At 37.6% G+C, this 13,330-nt stretch overlaps 7 protein-coding genes across 7 annotated transcripts; all 7 read right to left on the minus strand.

The window, feature by feature from the left end:
* Nucleotides 1-441: 441 nt before the first annotated feature.
* On the minus strand, nt 442-2,778 carry UBP14 (ubiquitin-specific protease UBP14; the record flags this gene model as incomplete). The annotated part of the gene is made up of 1 exon (XM_447240.1): nt 442-2,778. One exon carries the CDS (start codon nt 2,776-2,778, stop codon nt 442-444), a length of 2,337 nt encoding a protein of 778 aa, XP_447240.1.
* Nucleotides 2,779-3,244: 466 nt separating this feature from the next.
* On the minus strand, nt 3,245-3,499 carry TSC3 (Tsc3p; the record flags this gene model as incomplete). Its single annotated transcript, XM_002999509.1, has 1 exon — nt 3,245-3,499. One exon carries the CDS (start codon nt 3,497-3,499, stop codon nt 3,245-3,247), a length of 255 nt encoding a protein of 84 aa, XP_002999555.1.
* Nucleotides 3,500-3,940: 441 nt separating this feature from the next.
* AKL1 (serine/threonine protein kinase AKL1) lies at nt 3,941-7,024 on the minus strand (the record flags this gene model as incomplete). The annotated part of the gene is made up of 1 exon (XM_447241.1): nt 3,941-7,024. The coding sequence occupies one exon, from the start codon at nt 7,022-7,024 to the stop codon at nt 3,941-3,943; it is 3,084 nt and encodes a 1,027-aa protein (XP_447241.1).
* Nucleotides 7,025-7,661: 637 nt separating this feature from the next.
* On the minus strand, nt 7,662-9,206 carry ORC2 (origin recognition complex subunit 2; the record flags this gene model as incomplete). Its single annotated transcript, XM_447242.1, has 1 exon — nt 7,662-9,206. The coding sequence occupies one exon, from the start codon at nt 9,204-9,206 to the stop codon at nt 7,662-7,664; it is 1,545 nt and encodes a 514-aa protein (XP_447242.1).
* Nucleotides 9,207-9,650: 444 nt separating this feature from the next.
* TRM7 (tRNA methyltransferase TRM7) lies at nt 9,651-10,580 on the minus strand (the record flags this gene model as incomplete). Its single annotated transcript, XM_447243.1, has 1 exon — nt 9,651-10,580. One exon carries the CDS (start codon nt 10,578-10,580, stop codon nt 9,651-9,653), a length of 930 nt encoding a protein of 309 aa, XP_447243.1.
* A 308-nt stretch (nt 10,581-10,888) lies between these two features.
* On the minus strand, nt 10,889-11,571 carry GVI51_H10175 (uncharacterized protein; the record flags this gene model as incomplete). The annotated part of the gene is made up of 2 exons (XM_447244.2): nt 10,889-11,400; nt 11,556-11,571. The coding sequence occupies 2 exons, from the start codon at nt 11,569-11,571 to the stop codon at nt 10,889-10,891; spliced, it is 528 nt and encodes a 175-aa protein (XP_447244.2).
* Nucleotides 11,572-11,987: 416 nt separating this feature from the next.
* Nucleotides 11,988-13,109, minus strand: MSS2 (Mss2p; the record flags this gene model as incomplete). The annotated part of the gene is made up of 1 exon (XM_447245.1): nt 11,988-13,109. One exon carries the CDS (start codon nt 13,107-13,109, stop codon nt 11,988-11,990), a length of 1,122 nt encoding a protein of 373 aa, XP_447245.1.
* Nucleotides 13,110-13,330: the final 221 nt, after the last annotated feature.

Consider the following 13,330-nt stretch of genomic DNA (forward strand, 5'->3'; position numbering starts at 1 on the left):
AGCACAAGAAAACAGTTAGCAGGCAGAACATTAACCAAATTAGAAACGGGAAAAAGTAGCCCAAGACTTGGCTGAAAACTTGCCCGCTATTTATACCTTAGTTTTCCAACAGAAGTGGAGTTCATGAGATCTGACAAGAGTTTTAGCGCCGAGCGCCAATTGTCCCCCCACAGATTTGCTTTCCGGGTAACGTTGTTTCATATTTACGTGGTATGTTACATCACCTGATATAACAGCAATATGGGTCCTTCAGCCTCTAGGAATGTTGTAATTACCAGGAGATAATATGCTAAAGTAAATATATTTTAAAGTCTCTTCTTGAGACTGTTTAATGGAATAAATGCTTTACAATACTAGACTATAGCTTTTCACTGGATATGCAGTACGTAATGATACTAATAACTATATATTCGAGCACTTTAGAAAGTACCTTCAACTTGATCAGGTCCTGGAGTAAAATAGCATGTAACTGTTCTTCATCATTTCTTCAAAATTGTTGCTTACAACTATTTTCTCATCATTGTAAAGAACCCAAGTGGGTTTGCCGTCTACCATTTTCCTAATGAAAGCCACATAGTGGCCTGAGTGAACTGAGTTACCCTTGTGGCAGATGATTGCAGATAGTTCGTAAGGCTTGGCATCATGGTGGCCGTAAGTCTTCGAAGTGTCGCTCTGCTCTTTCAATTCTTCTATTTCGCCATCGTCATCCATGTTGTTGAACACCCAATCAACACTACGAGTGACATCATGGTTATTTAAAATTAGAGCCTTTCTACATAATTTTGGATCAAGTCCCATTCCGACCATCATAGATATGTGCTCAGGGTTGACATCATTCTTAGCCTTCTTAGGTGGTATAAACTCCGCGTTAACGTCTGCATCTTCAATATGCCCAAAAAGCCAGTTCATTGCCAATTCAGGGTCTTTGTTGCCAGTATGGTACAAGGCTCTCACGCAGGCATTTTCAGTAAAACCCATTTCCATAAGTTGATTAACAAATGTTTCGTTAACTTCAAATTGAATTTCGTCATTATCATCATTTAATTGAGTTTCTGTGTCCTTTTGCAAACCATTTCCTTTATATTGAGTTAATTCCAAAACTTCAGTAGGAGTTTCAAGACCCGGAATGGTCAATAGATTACTAGTTTTGACAGGAGTCCAATTCTCGATCTTTATCCTGATAGGGTTGATGACTAAAGTATCAGGAAAGGTCCTCATTGCAGGCTTCTTTACAGCATTTACCATTTTCTTACAATTTGGACATTTAAATTCAATAACTTCGCCAGAAAAATATGCATTTATTCTTTCTTCTAGATCTTGTGCATCATTGCTCTCTTGAAGTGGTAATTGGATTACATTTGAGGTTTCTGTGCTGTACTTAACACCATGACACTCTTGGCATTGTAGCCGATCCTCCATCATAAATTTCATTAAATCATTAGGGTTGTAGTCGGAGTTTTTAAATAATTTTTTATCCAGTTCGTCAACAAAGTAAGTAAAGAATTCTAAAGCATCCTGTTGTCTTCCAGAGCTGAATTCTTCGTGACTGCCACCAATGCATTTTTTGAATGACTTTGGCCTGATACCTTGCTTGTAAATAGTTGGCTCTTCTTTCAAAGCAGTTCTCAATTTTGTCAATTGGGATTTCAAATTATTGGCAGGATAAACAACATTTAAAGAAGGTGAATTACCTAGCATGTCAGTATCCCAGCCTTTGACACCCCCATTAAATAGGCATTGAAGAGTAGAATTCAAATAGCAGGAATTTCCTAAATTAATAAGCCCACAGCCAAGTTCCTGACTTGCGTTGAGTTGTTTTAATTGCTGTCCCTTTTCATCTACCATTTTAAAATCCCAATTCATATTCTGTTCAACCTGCAATTCAACCAAGGTTTTCTCATCGGCTGATTTCTTGTCCATATCAATCCCATATTTAGCCAAAGTTGTTTTCAGTACTTGTAAGTCATTGAATTTTACTTCATCATCACATGCATAACAATACAAGTCGAAGGAGGAACTACTCAAAGAGCCTAGTTTGATCGCTAAGCAGTGATCATTTTTTGACTTAAAGTGCTCGAGTGCATGGGAATGCCCCTCAATACCAACTTGTTCTCTACCACAGCCTAAGTTTCCACAATAAAGACAAATCCACAAATTTTGAGTCAATTCGCAACTCGAGCAGTGTGTTTCTAAGGGTTTCTCTTGTACATTGGCAAACGAGAAACTATCGACATGCTTGCATGGCTTAATATCTAGCTCCCAAACGTTGGCTTGATCAGCCAAGTCTTGAGATTTTGCATTCAAGACATGATCCACCTTTTCTGTCTGTGCAGCATTGGCTTCATTGGATTTTAAAACTATATGAGGTGAACTTTGAGAGGATTCAAAATGTAAAAGACTCCAAACGTCATTGTAGTCCTCATCTCTTGATTTCTCTATAACTTGTAATTTGATCTTTTTACTAGAGTTGGTATCTTCATCTTCTTCACCATCCAGCATGTCTTCATATTTCCTTACTTTTGCCACATTTAAGTAATCAAAATGCTGTGCATCATTATGTTTGCCGACTTCAATGTGGAAAGGTGTGTGTCTGGGACAAACAGCTTGGAAGCAAACTAAGCAAATGTTAAGTGTATGGGCAGCCTTCGTGGAGTCCGTGAGCTGTTGCTCTTTACTTCCTGGCTTTTCGGGGTTATAGGGCGTCTCGAAACAATAAATACATTCTTCTTTTGCAATGATAGCTGGTACTTCCAGACCTTGCAAGATTTGATCAGACATTCCTTAGTACTATCTTGTTGCTGATATTATTTTACAACAAAGTCTCCACTAACAACTTTATATAGACGTTGTTGTAATCTCATCGTTTATATGAAAAGTTTCAAGGGCAATTTTAAGAGGAAGATGAGGTAGACCAACGAAACAAATGATATGAGAAGAAATTCTTCGAAATAAATCTATATGTTGAGAAAAGTTCTAAAATAATGTACAGAAGTGTATTTATAAAATCGTAATATACCGTAACAATGTTGAATTCTGTATAATAAAATAACGGCTGGAGGAAAAACCCTACGTAATTTACTCCATGAAGTTGGGCACGCACAATATGAAATAAAACCGATTTGAATGAATGCATAGTTGTTATGAGAGAAAAAATAACCATGGCCTAAAAATGAAAAGTTAGAAGAACAACAATAAGTTGTCTTATCTAAAATTAGTAGTGCCAATATGCTTAGTTGCACAGACCCTATAGGAAGAAGCAGTATTTGACAATTCCAAATAGGGATAAGCTGAAAATCATCAAAAAGAAGGTATGTAAGCAGAATGCATCAAAAGATGTCATTAGATAGTATGGCATGTGGATATAGTACATCCAGTATATTCTGTCCATGAAGTCCTCGACGCGGTGCATCATCGTAATACCTTTACCTTCCAACTCCCTCCTTTCCTTCAACGTGAGCACGTATCTCATTGTGCTTTTCTTATCGTTACCAGTAGACATTGCTTATGATATTCAGTTATGGTTTATAATTATAGGGATTCCTAAGGCACAATTCCAGCTAATCAATCTAATTGCAGACCTTCTAGCTCTTGCTATTTTAATAGGAACAATAGTTAAATCCACTGTTTCTCAAATTTAACGCTCTCAGCAGTTGGTAAAACGCTTTCTAAAACTATTAAACGCCATATGGAGCACACTCAGACTCATCTTATGCTAGCAATATTCTGATTATGAATTTCCATTGTTAGTGTCTCGAGAAGAAAGAAGACACGACGCGGTCGCTAGTGAGCATCGTGAACATCATAAATTCAGGAAAAATGGGCTGAGCAAAAACCAAATACTCGATCGTTCATTATGATTTAGTTACTTCGGTAGTATAAAGGACCAACTTGATCAAGAGTATTGGCTATAGGTACAATGAAAAAATAGGTAGCTTGTTTCTCACTTGAACATAGAGAATAGAGATTTTCTCTTGCCTGTTTCGTGACCACTGTTTGAGCGCGACATGGCGTCCCTTCTTGCACGCTCCAAATCGAGCGATTGTCTTGCCTTTGCGAAAGACCTCTTCATCTCAAACTTGTTCGACGTGCTGATGTTTATGCTACTATTGCTGCCGTTACTTGAAGTATATTCCTCTAATCCGTGAGAGCGTGAACGGCTTTTGCTATCCCTGGGCTCAATGTGGCGTTGCCTTTGTCTGTCTAATGATGTTCTGGCATTTGTAGATTGAGAAATTACTTTTGAACTTTGGCTTCGAGGCAGTGTATTTGATGGTGGTAAAGACTTTATGGTATCTTCTACTGATTCTTCGCTCATAGATCCCTTAATTCCAGGTCGGTGTGTGTTCTTGTTGTGTAGCAAGTTGTTCTTACCGGCTTCTGAGTTAAAATGTACCTCTTGGACGCTAAGATCCAACGACCGTCTACCATTTTTCTGCTGCTTATCAGTATCTTTTACCTTAGACTGGATAGGCTTTTGTGCAAGTTTGGTCTGTCTTTGATTACCAAATGGATAATGCATTTTCAATCGATTAGTAACATCAAGGTCAACACTTTCACTAGATAACAGACTGCTATCCACGTCGTTTCCGTTACTTGAATCAGCAATAGATGCTTCTGAAATGTCCATCTCGTTTAACTGTAAATCAAGCACTTGTGGAGCATGGGTTTTTACGTTTGATAGTTCCTTTTGAGGTGATGAGGTTCTTTTAATGTCTCTCGGAGGTGAAATATCGATCAACAACTGTTCATTTTGGACCTCTTGTGGTGTTGTGTTGATATATGCATTTTGCTGACTAGGTTGTTCATGATAAACTTGGTCATATTTTTGCATTTGTTTTTGTGGTGCTTCATAAGATTGTTGCATCATTTGTGGCCTTGGAGGAAATGGTATGTAATTCGACCCAGCGTTAGGAAGAGGAACCTTGTTATGAAATCCTTGATTACTTGGAACTCCAGAATTATTAACAACTCCTTGGCTTATTGGAATGTTATGCTGATTGATAGGATTAGTTACATCGAAGTTCACTGACATATTTGTTCCTGGAACAAAATTCATCTTAGTATTTGAGAATTGAGAAACGTTCTGTGGACGTCCTGCACTCTGTCCAATACCTGTATCTTGTATTCTATTTGTGTCATTTACAGGATTATTATATTCAAAATTTTTGGGTTGAGATGGTATATTATTCGCCTGTATCCCCCCATAATTCCCTTTAACAGGTGCTGTAGTATTGTTAGCATCGTAATTATTATGTTTATTGTTTAAAGATTCGGTGCTTCTTTGTCTGTCTCCCGCCATAAATGGAAAAGGATTGTTAGATTTATGGTTCTGTGACTTTAGATATCCAACCATTTTAGGGCCTTCGGTCGCGTCAGCACCAACAAATCCAGCAGAAGGAACATGTGAGGAGCTTTTCATTGATTTACCACTGGAAGAAAAGGAGCTGATACTTTTTTGTCTTTCTGGATTAGAGCTGTTCATATTTCCGCCACTGTTATTAATAATCTGATTCTTAACTACATTGTCCTGAGCTTTTTGTTGTTTGAATTCCTTGTCTAAATATGTGTTCAGTTCATTGACACTAGGAAAGTAAGGTTCGCCTGATTCATCGTGAGATTCCGGATCTGTCTCCTTACTGAATTCCTTATTTGATGTTTGTGAGAATGTCTTTTCAATTGTGTTACTAGATGTGCGGACACTTTTTTGTGAGATATTATCTGATGCCTGTCTTGAATTAATACTCTCGTGCATAGATCTTCTTTTATTGTTCACATCCAGGTGTTGATCTTGAATACTTGGTGAGTTCAAGCCAATCTCTAATGTGGGCTGTTTTTCACTTAACCTCGGATTTGGTATCTTTGGTATCATCTCAAAAGTTTTTATGTACAGTTCATCCAAAACCAATCCGTCTTCTTTAGAAAGTTTGGACTTGCTTGAGACCACCTTATTTTGCAAGTAGTTTATTTGATTCTGGATTGTCTGCACTTTACTTTGAAATTTTGTGTACAAGTCGAAGTTATATGGACCAAGCCCGTATCTATCTTCGATCGGTACAGGAAGATTCATAATTGAGCAAATATGATAAACAACTTGGAAAATATTTGGCCTCAGGTTTGGATTCTCCGCGAGCATGATAATAATCAAGTTGATAATCTTTGATGAATATTTGTTTGGGGGGAAATCATATTTCGAATGAAGTATTGCCATTTGGCCTGTTATCTCAAATGGAGTAGTATAAAATAATAACTTGTATAGGAATATCCCAAGGGCCCAAATATCAGATTTTTCATTAATTGGTAAGTATCGATAGAGATCAATCATTTCTGGTGCTCGGTATTGCGGAGTTGTGTGTACATAAATATTCTGAGTCATCATCGCTATATCTTGGTTAGACATCATTGGTGGGGAACACTGAGATGTTGATCCCATATCGCATAATTTGAAGTTATTATTCGCATCTACTAAAACGTTTTCAATCTTTATATCTCGATGTATTAATGGTTGATCTAAGTAATGCATATTAGATATACCAATTGAAACATCATACATTATCTTCAAAATTTCACTCTCTGACAATTTTGTTTTTAGTCTTTGATTCATGTAATCTAAAAGAGACTTATTTGGACAAAGTTCCATCAATAGTAATACTTCAAACCCTGGTTTACCATCTGTTCTTCTTGATGCGTTTGAATCAAAATACTGCACAATATTTGGCGAGCTTTTCAATTTCTTCATAACTTCAACCTCATTTCTCATCTCGTTCAAACCCATTTCATCATTTACAATAACTCTCTTCAAACATGCTATATCTCCTACAGTTATGGCCGATTTTGAACCCAATGACTCGAACTCATTCAAATATTCAACAAATTTCACAACATATATTTGGGCGAAGCCACCTTCGGCTAAGTAGCTAACAATTTCTACTCGATGGGCGCCAACAGAAATCATCTGCCCATTAGGATATTTCTCCTCATTTGGTGAGTTCAGTGAAGTCATGCTCCTACTATTTGGCCTTTCCATTGTGTATAATATCAGTGTCAAACTCCCCCTTTTCTGATATCTTATGTTCTCCTTAAATTTTTAAATCAAATATAGTGTTCTTAATTTCCGCTAGTATATTTCACACAATTCACTTCCATGTACTATGCTAGGAATTAGTTATAGTGCCAGTTGAGACCGATTGAACCCAGGTGTTGCCAGTAATATAGATATAATGCGGGACAAAATTATTGTTGGGCCAATTAATGAGAAAATTCAATATACAGAAAACAGAATTGACAAGTCAATTGAATTACAGGATATTAAAACTAGTCTCTTAGGATAAAAATACATCCATTCAACACAAATAAAATACTGCTATTATCTACAGCTTTGTTCGCTACCCTTTTCTTATTAGGGCTTCAATCGTGATCGCCTGACAATTTCGGGCTTAGCTCATCGCGTGCCTCATACAGAAGAGCACCGAGGAATAGATATCAGTTGTTAAACCGATGCTACTCTTATATCAATGCTGTAAACACAGTATGGTATAAAGTCAATGCTATCTATATTGTTACAAGCTGCCTATTCAATTCTATATATGAGTATTTACTTTGTCTATGTTGAAGTAGATGGAAACATGTTGATTTGTAGAGAGGTTACGGTACCTCTAATAAAATCATTCCTCATAGAGTATTTCTTGAAGCCTTTTCATCTCTGCGTATGTGTATGGTACCCATACAAACTCTGTGCCAACTGTATTCTTTGATACTGATGCCATCTTATGCTCTATAAATTCTGTTAGCATTGATCTCAGAGCCATTTCATTTGACGCAATAAAATCTGCTGCACATAAATGTACTAATTGTTTAAATTCAACACCCATTGACATGGTACCACGCTTAGATGCAGCCACTTTACCAGTACTCTTCGTTGTACTAACTTTCTCCATGTGCTGCAATTGCGTTTCTATTAGAAGCTTATACATTTTTTTGGAATTTAGTGTCAAAGATTGCAAGACATACTTAGCACCTTCTGCACCAGTACTGTTCTCTGATTTACCAAGACGCATCACATCTTGGAATGATGACTCTGCTTCGTATGGCGCATAATTAGTCACATCGTGGAACACAAAGTTATAGTTTTGGGCACGCAGATTGTCCCAGAGAAATGGTGCATATATATGGTCTGCTGATGCTACTATTGCAACTTGCCGTATCAAAGAAAGAAAACTTAAAATGGTAGGAGAATCACCACGTCTAATGTTGGGACCATCGATGTTATGAATTGCCACAATAAGCTTTATGTCCAAGGGTTTATCTTTGTAATAGTCAATTAATTTCTGAATGTTCATTATAACATGATTACCCCAAAACTTTGATTCACTCTGAGTTAATTCAGCCGGTGTTAGTAGGCTCAATATATCCTTAAATACATCTCTATAGTTACAAGTAGGGTTGTAACCATTTACAACCACGACGGGTATACCTTCGAATTTCGATTTTTTACCGTTATAAGTCGGAACTTCAATTGCTTGTGATAATGCAAGTTTTGGCGAAAGATACTTGAATACAAAGTCCTCAAGAAATACCTTCTTTGATCCAATACCGTAGAATAGAAGTGAGAATCCTTGTATTACTTCAAACCAATACTGTGGGTATAGCTTCTTCTGTATAATGTATAAATGATCTCTCAGATTTTTATGAAGATTGCGGTGAAAGATATTACTTATCAACCCAAACTCCTCTCTAGTTACGTGTGGAGCCATTGTAATCGAGTTTTTAGAAACTTTTACTCCTCTAACTGACCGTTTCTGTTCAAAGTATCCTTCAAATGTGTCTGTAAAAGACGTTACGGCCCTATTCGCTTTTAATTTCTCCACATCAGCAGGTCGCGGTACTTGTGTATTAACAAAGTCTCTACTGAGCTTTAGTTTGTCAGCCAGATCACTCTTTTTGTATTCGTTCAGATTATTCATTATAACCTTCTTTAGCGGAGAGGTAAAATCGTGCTCTTTAGATAAGTTAACTTTCCTTCTTTTTCTAGGCGTCTGCAATTGAACCAGATTCTCCTCATCTGAAGTTAGTTCCGGCGTCTCATACTCACCAGCCGACTCGACCTTGATCTTATCTCCGATCTCCCTAGGAGAGGTACCATTTTCCTTAATTGCCAAATCCTCATTTTCTTTTAGACTCTCCTTCTTAGGTGTTTCAGGTGGAGACATCAGCCAAAAATAATCAATTCGTTAAAGCACTTGTATAATCAATTAAAGCTAGCCTTCTGAGATAGTGGAGAAATATTTGTCACTGTCTATGTTATAACTCACTAGGTGCTCAGTTTTTATGAACAAGCTTCCTTTGTGAATGAATAGTTATGGGATAAGCCTAAAGCTGGTAAATTCAAGTAGCTTAAATTATTATATGCAGGCTGCTGGTCTTGCTTGACTTGTTTGCGTTAACTATTAGAGAACAAAGAACAACCATTGTTCTCTACTGTTTACTCTTTCTTGATCCATAGTCTTGGAATTTTTCCAAAATTGACAAAATAAGGTGATCATCGCCGAAATTGGTGCTAAAGAAGCATTTTTGATGGCAAATTGAATAAAATATATAACGCATTATATAGATATGCTATTCTGTTGTAAGTCTTATACAACAATTACTATGGTCTATATGTTTCTAGTTAACTTTCCGTCTCTTTTCAGCTCCAAGGCCCTCTTGTAAGGTGGGTTGGTTGGGGCCTGTACGGGGTCTAATGCGACACCATACTTCGGAAGGTCATGATATGTGGCATCTGAGTCGTAGCTCGATAACGATCCGCATGCCATAAAATCTGCAATTGACCTAGGCTGGTCTTTCCATGGTTGTAACGTGTCGTCAATCGATAATTTTCCAAGGTCACAGGTTGCGAAGAACTCTGTGACAGATGAGTTCACATCAAGTTTAGGTTCCCAGCCAGCTGGTGGATTGTATCCTATACAGACAATGAATGCCTCTAGTGAGGTACCTCTTGATGATCTGGGCTTGGCACAAACTATCTTCTCGAATAGATAACCTAATTGTGAGTATAACATATCAATGTCTCTGCCTCTGAAAATCTTCGCAACAAATGTACCTCCTCTTTTCAGAACACAAGTAGTTAGTTGTAAGGCGCTCATGATTAATTGATGTTGAATATATTCATCAAGATCATGCAAACCTGTAACATCTGGTGCACCATCACTACAGACAAAATCAGCCTTCTGATTTCCGAAGAGCTCATATATCCTCTCTAGTGTTCTTGGGTGGGTAATATCTGCTTGTAATGTTATAACATGATCTATTGGTGACATAGGTTGCAAATCAACGGCGATGATCTTACGGTCATCTTCTTGACCATCTGCCACTGGCTCTCTTTCAGCAAATAGCTTCCGCGAGAGCACCTGCGACCATGAGCCAGGAGCTGCACAAAGATCAACAACACGCTTCAGCTCTGGATCATCTAGAAAGTGGAACTCCTCATTCAACTGAAGCAATTTGTAGGCAGATCTTGCTCTATAACCTTCTTCTTTGGCTTTTCTGTAATACAGGTCCCTCTTGTCTTTACTACTTTTACCCATAGCGTTTGTCTGTAACCTCGAATTGTATTTCGAATTTTTTTCTTGCCAATTCTGTCAGTCGTTCTTGCTCTCAATTGCTATTGATCTAATATTACTTATGATAATTTTACTTCAAGACCATTGTTACAATCAAAGCTAGCGATGAGCTTGACAAAGTCATCGCAAATACATAATTTCAAAATTTTTCAAAATTTTTCAAAATGTTTGATCAATGAGCTTACAGAATACAGTTATTTATGATACTAATTGCAGTGTACACACTCATCTCTTAACAATGGATTCATAACTATTTTTTGGTTAAAAGTGGATTAGCCGTACATACCCCAGTCCTCCTCCAGTTCTACTTTGCTCGTGTCCAACTCTGGTAGCTCTTTCTTGTGCGTGACGTCGTCCCTACACATCGGGCAAGTAGTGTTCTTGGTTAGCCACATAGACACACACTCGAAGTCAAATTTGTGACCGCAATGTGGCAGTTCAACTACTAATGGGTACTCGTCGGCTATGAAGTTTGAGCAACAGATTGGACATGTGTCATCAGATTTGAGCTTTTTCTGCGGAATTCTGGGCAGAGAATCGATAAAAGTATCTGAGCAGCCTTGCTTGCTTGCAGAATCCATCGATTGCATCAATTGCTCTTGTAGATCCTCAGGCATTAATTGAGACAATAATTGTAGTAGCGTCGTAGTTGCTTCCCCGCCTCGCTCGGTGCCATCTCTATGGGTACCAGGTCCGTAAAACTGCTGGAATAGGGTTCTGAAATGATCTCTAACTTCCTGACGCCCTTCATCTGAGGACTCATTATTGTTTATATTATGCTCTTCTGTAGCATGTAGTTCACATCTAGATGATGGCAAGCCATGAGGCCTTTCACATCTGTTGCACATACTATTGTTAGTAACATTGTTTCTCTCGTAAATTGGTGGCGACAATCAACCAATGTCATAAAAGACCCATTCTTTCACATAAACAACATACCTTCATATGTAGACATTGTAACATATGACTATATCCAAGCTAATCGGTAGCCAATTTCTATATGCTATCTCGAGAAGTTGTGCTATTATTGCTTTCTAAAAAGTTAGTCATTACAGCTGAAATATGTGATTATAACACATTTTCGAAGGGCGTAAAGCACTATTTCAGTGACATGTTGGTAAAGGAGGATCACACTACCTTACCAGCCTAGTTATCATATAAATTAATCGATATATGCCCTCAACTTTACTATTTATGTTTGAAATATGAATGCAGTCTATATTTACAGATGTCATTGGGGGAGGCTCCTATTGGTGCCCCCCAGTGCGGAGAAATTTTACTAAGATTAGACCAATTGTGAACTAAATGAAATGTGATCAACTTTATATGGGAAGCCAATTGTATTGACTTAAGGTAACTGCTGGAGTATTGCTAGACTAATGCTGACTTTAATCTTACTTTGTCGATAAATTCCGCTCTTGAGTTCATAAAGTTGGATACTGTAGCCTTATTTGTATTATCAGAACCAAAGCTCTCCATTGTACCAATCTTCTCTATAGACTTAAGACATTTTAGAGCGGCAATCCAATCCTCATTTTTTACACAGCAGTCAAAGAAGCCAATATAGCTTTGTAATTCAAATACTTCCATGCCAAGTTTGAACCACTCCTTCGCCCGTCCATAGTCTCTAAAATAGTTCATTTCTAGAAAACCTAAAGATGTTAATGATTCTTTAAATCCCTGCGATGCAGCCTTCTCTAGAAGTATTCGGGATTTTAGAGGCTCTGAACTCATATATATTTGGGCGGCCAAGAAATACCATCGCACTGAATCCTCGACTGAAGTAAGTTCCAAACATTTTTGCCAATATTCCTCTGCTTTGGTCATGTTCGCCAAATATGTAAATTCTATCTCGCCTAATTTACCATAAACCTCACCTGTTAAGTCATCATTGCCGGTGAGTAAGTGGCCATTATCTTTGACAGCAATGTTTATGTATTTATTGTAAAAAGTGAGCGCTTCTTCCCAGTTATTAGCTTCGAGGGCGAGATCGCCTAACAATTTGATTGCAAGCAAGTGATTAATATTGTACAAGTCTTTGAAAAGTTTCTTCGCTATAGTTACTTCTTCATTATTTGCCTCAGCAGCGCTGTTAGTGCCCATGTTCTCTCTGATGGATCTAAATGACAAAATTGCGATGGCATCGTTATTCCCTAGCTCAGCAGCAAGTTCTAACAGCTTATCTTCCAGCTTTAGCATATCGGGTCGAGCATATCTAGTCCTGTTTCGTACTTTCTCCAGCACATTGCGCATTACAATCAAGTCAGAACCCTTGACTCCATCAAGTAACTTCTGCTGCTGCGGTACAGGAACACCATGGTATAATCCCACATAGATGGGATACAGTTTTTTATATGTGAGACGACTATTTAAATCAAATAGTAGTTTGTTTATGGTCTTCTTCTTGGGAAAATGCTCCATAAACTTTTTAGAAACTTCCAGAGTTCCCAAAACATCTGGTTTCTTCTTCAGAAACTGACTAACAAAAGACATGAAGATGTATCCTTAATATAATAAACCTCTGTTTCAATTTCAGTCTTATACTTTCTGTTTTCTCAACTTGTGTTTGACATCGTTCCATCAAGAAGAGTATTGTTCATTGTCTGTTAAGGAATTCAATTCGATGTTTTAAGGCCGAAATTAAGGAATTGTGGCAGATCATGCTGAAAGTGGTCAATCTATTATATTATTAAATTTGGTTCGTTAGTTGGTCA

This window comes from Nakaseomyces glabratus, chromosome H (assembly GCF_010111755.1).
Source record: "Nakaseomyces glabratus chromosome H, complete sequence".
In the NCBI taxonomy this organism is placed as follows: domain Eukaryota; kingdom Fungi; phylum Ascomycota; class Saccharomycetes; order Saccharomycetales; family Saccharomycetaceae; genus Nakaseomyces; species Nakaseomyces glabratus.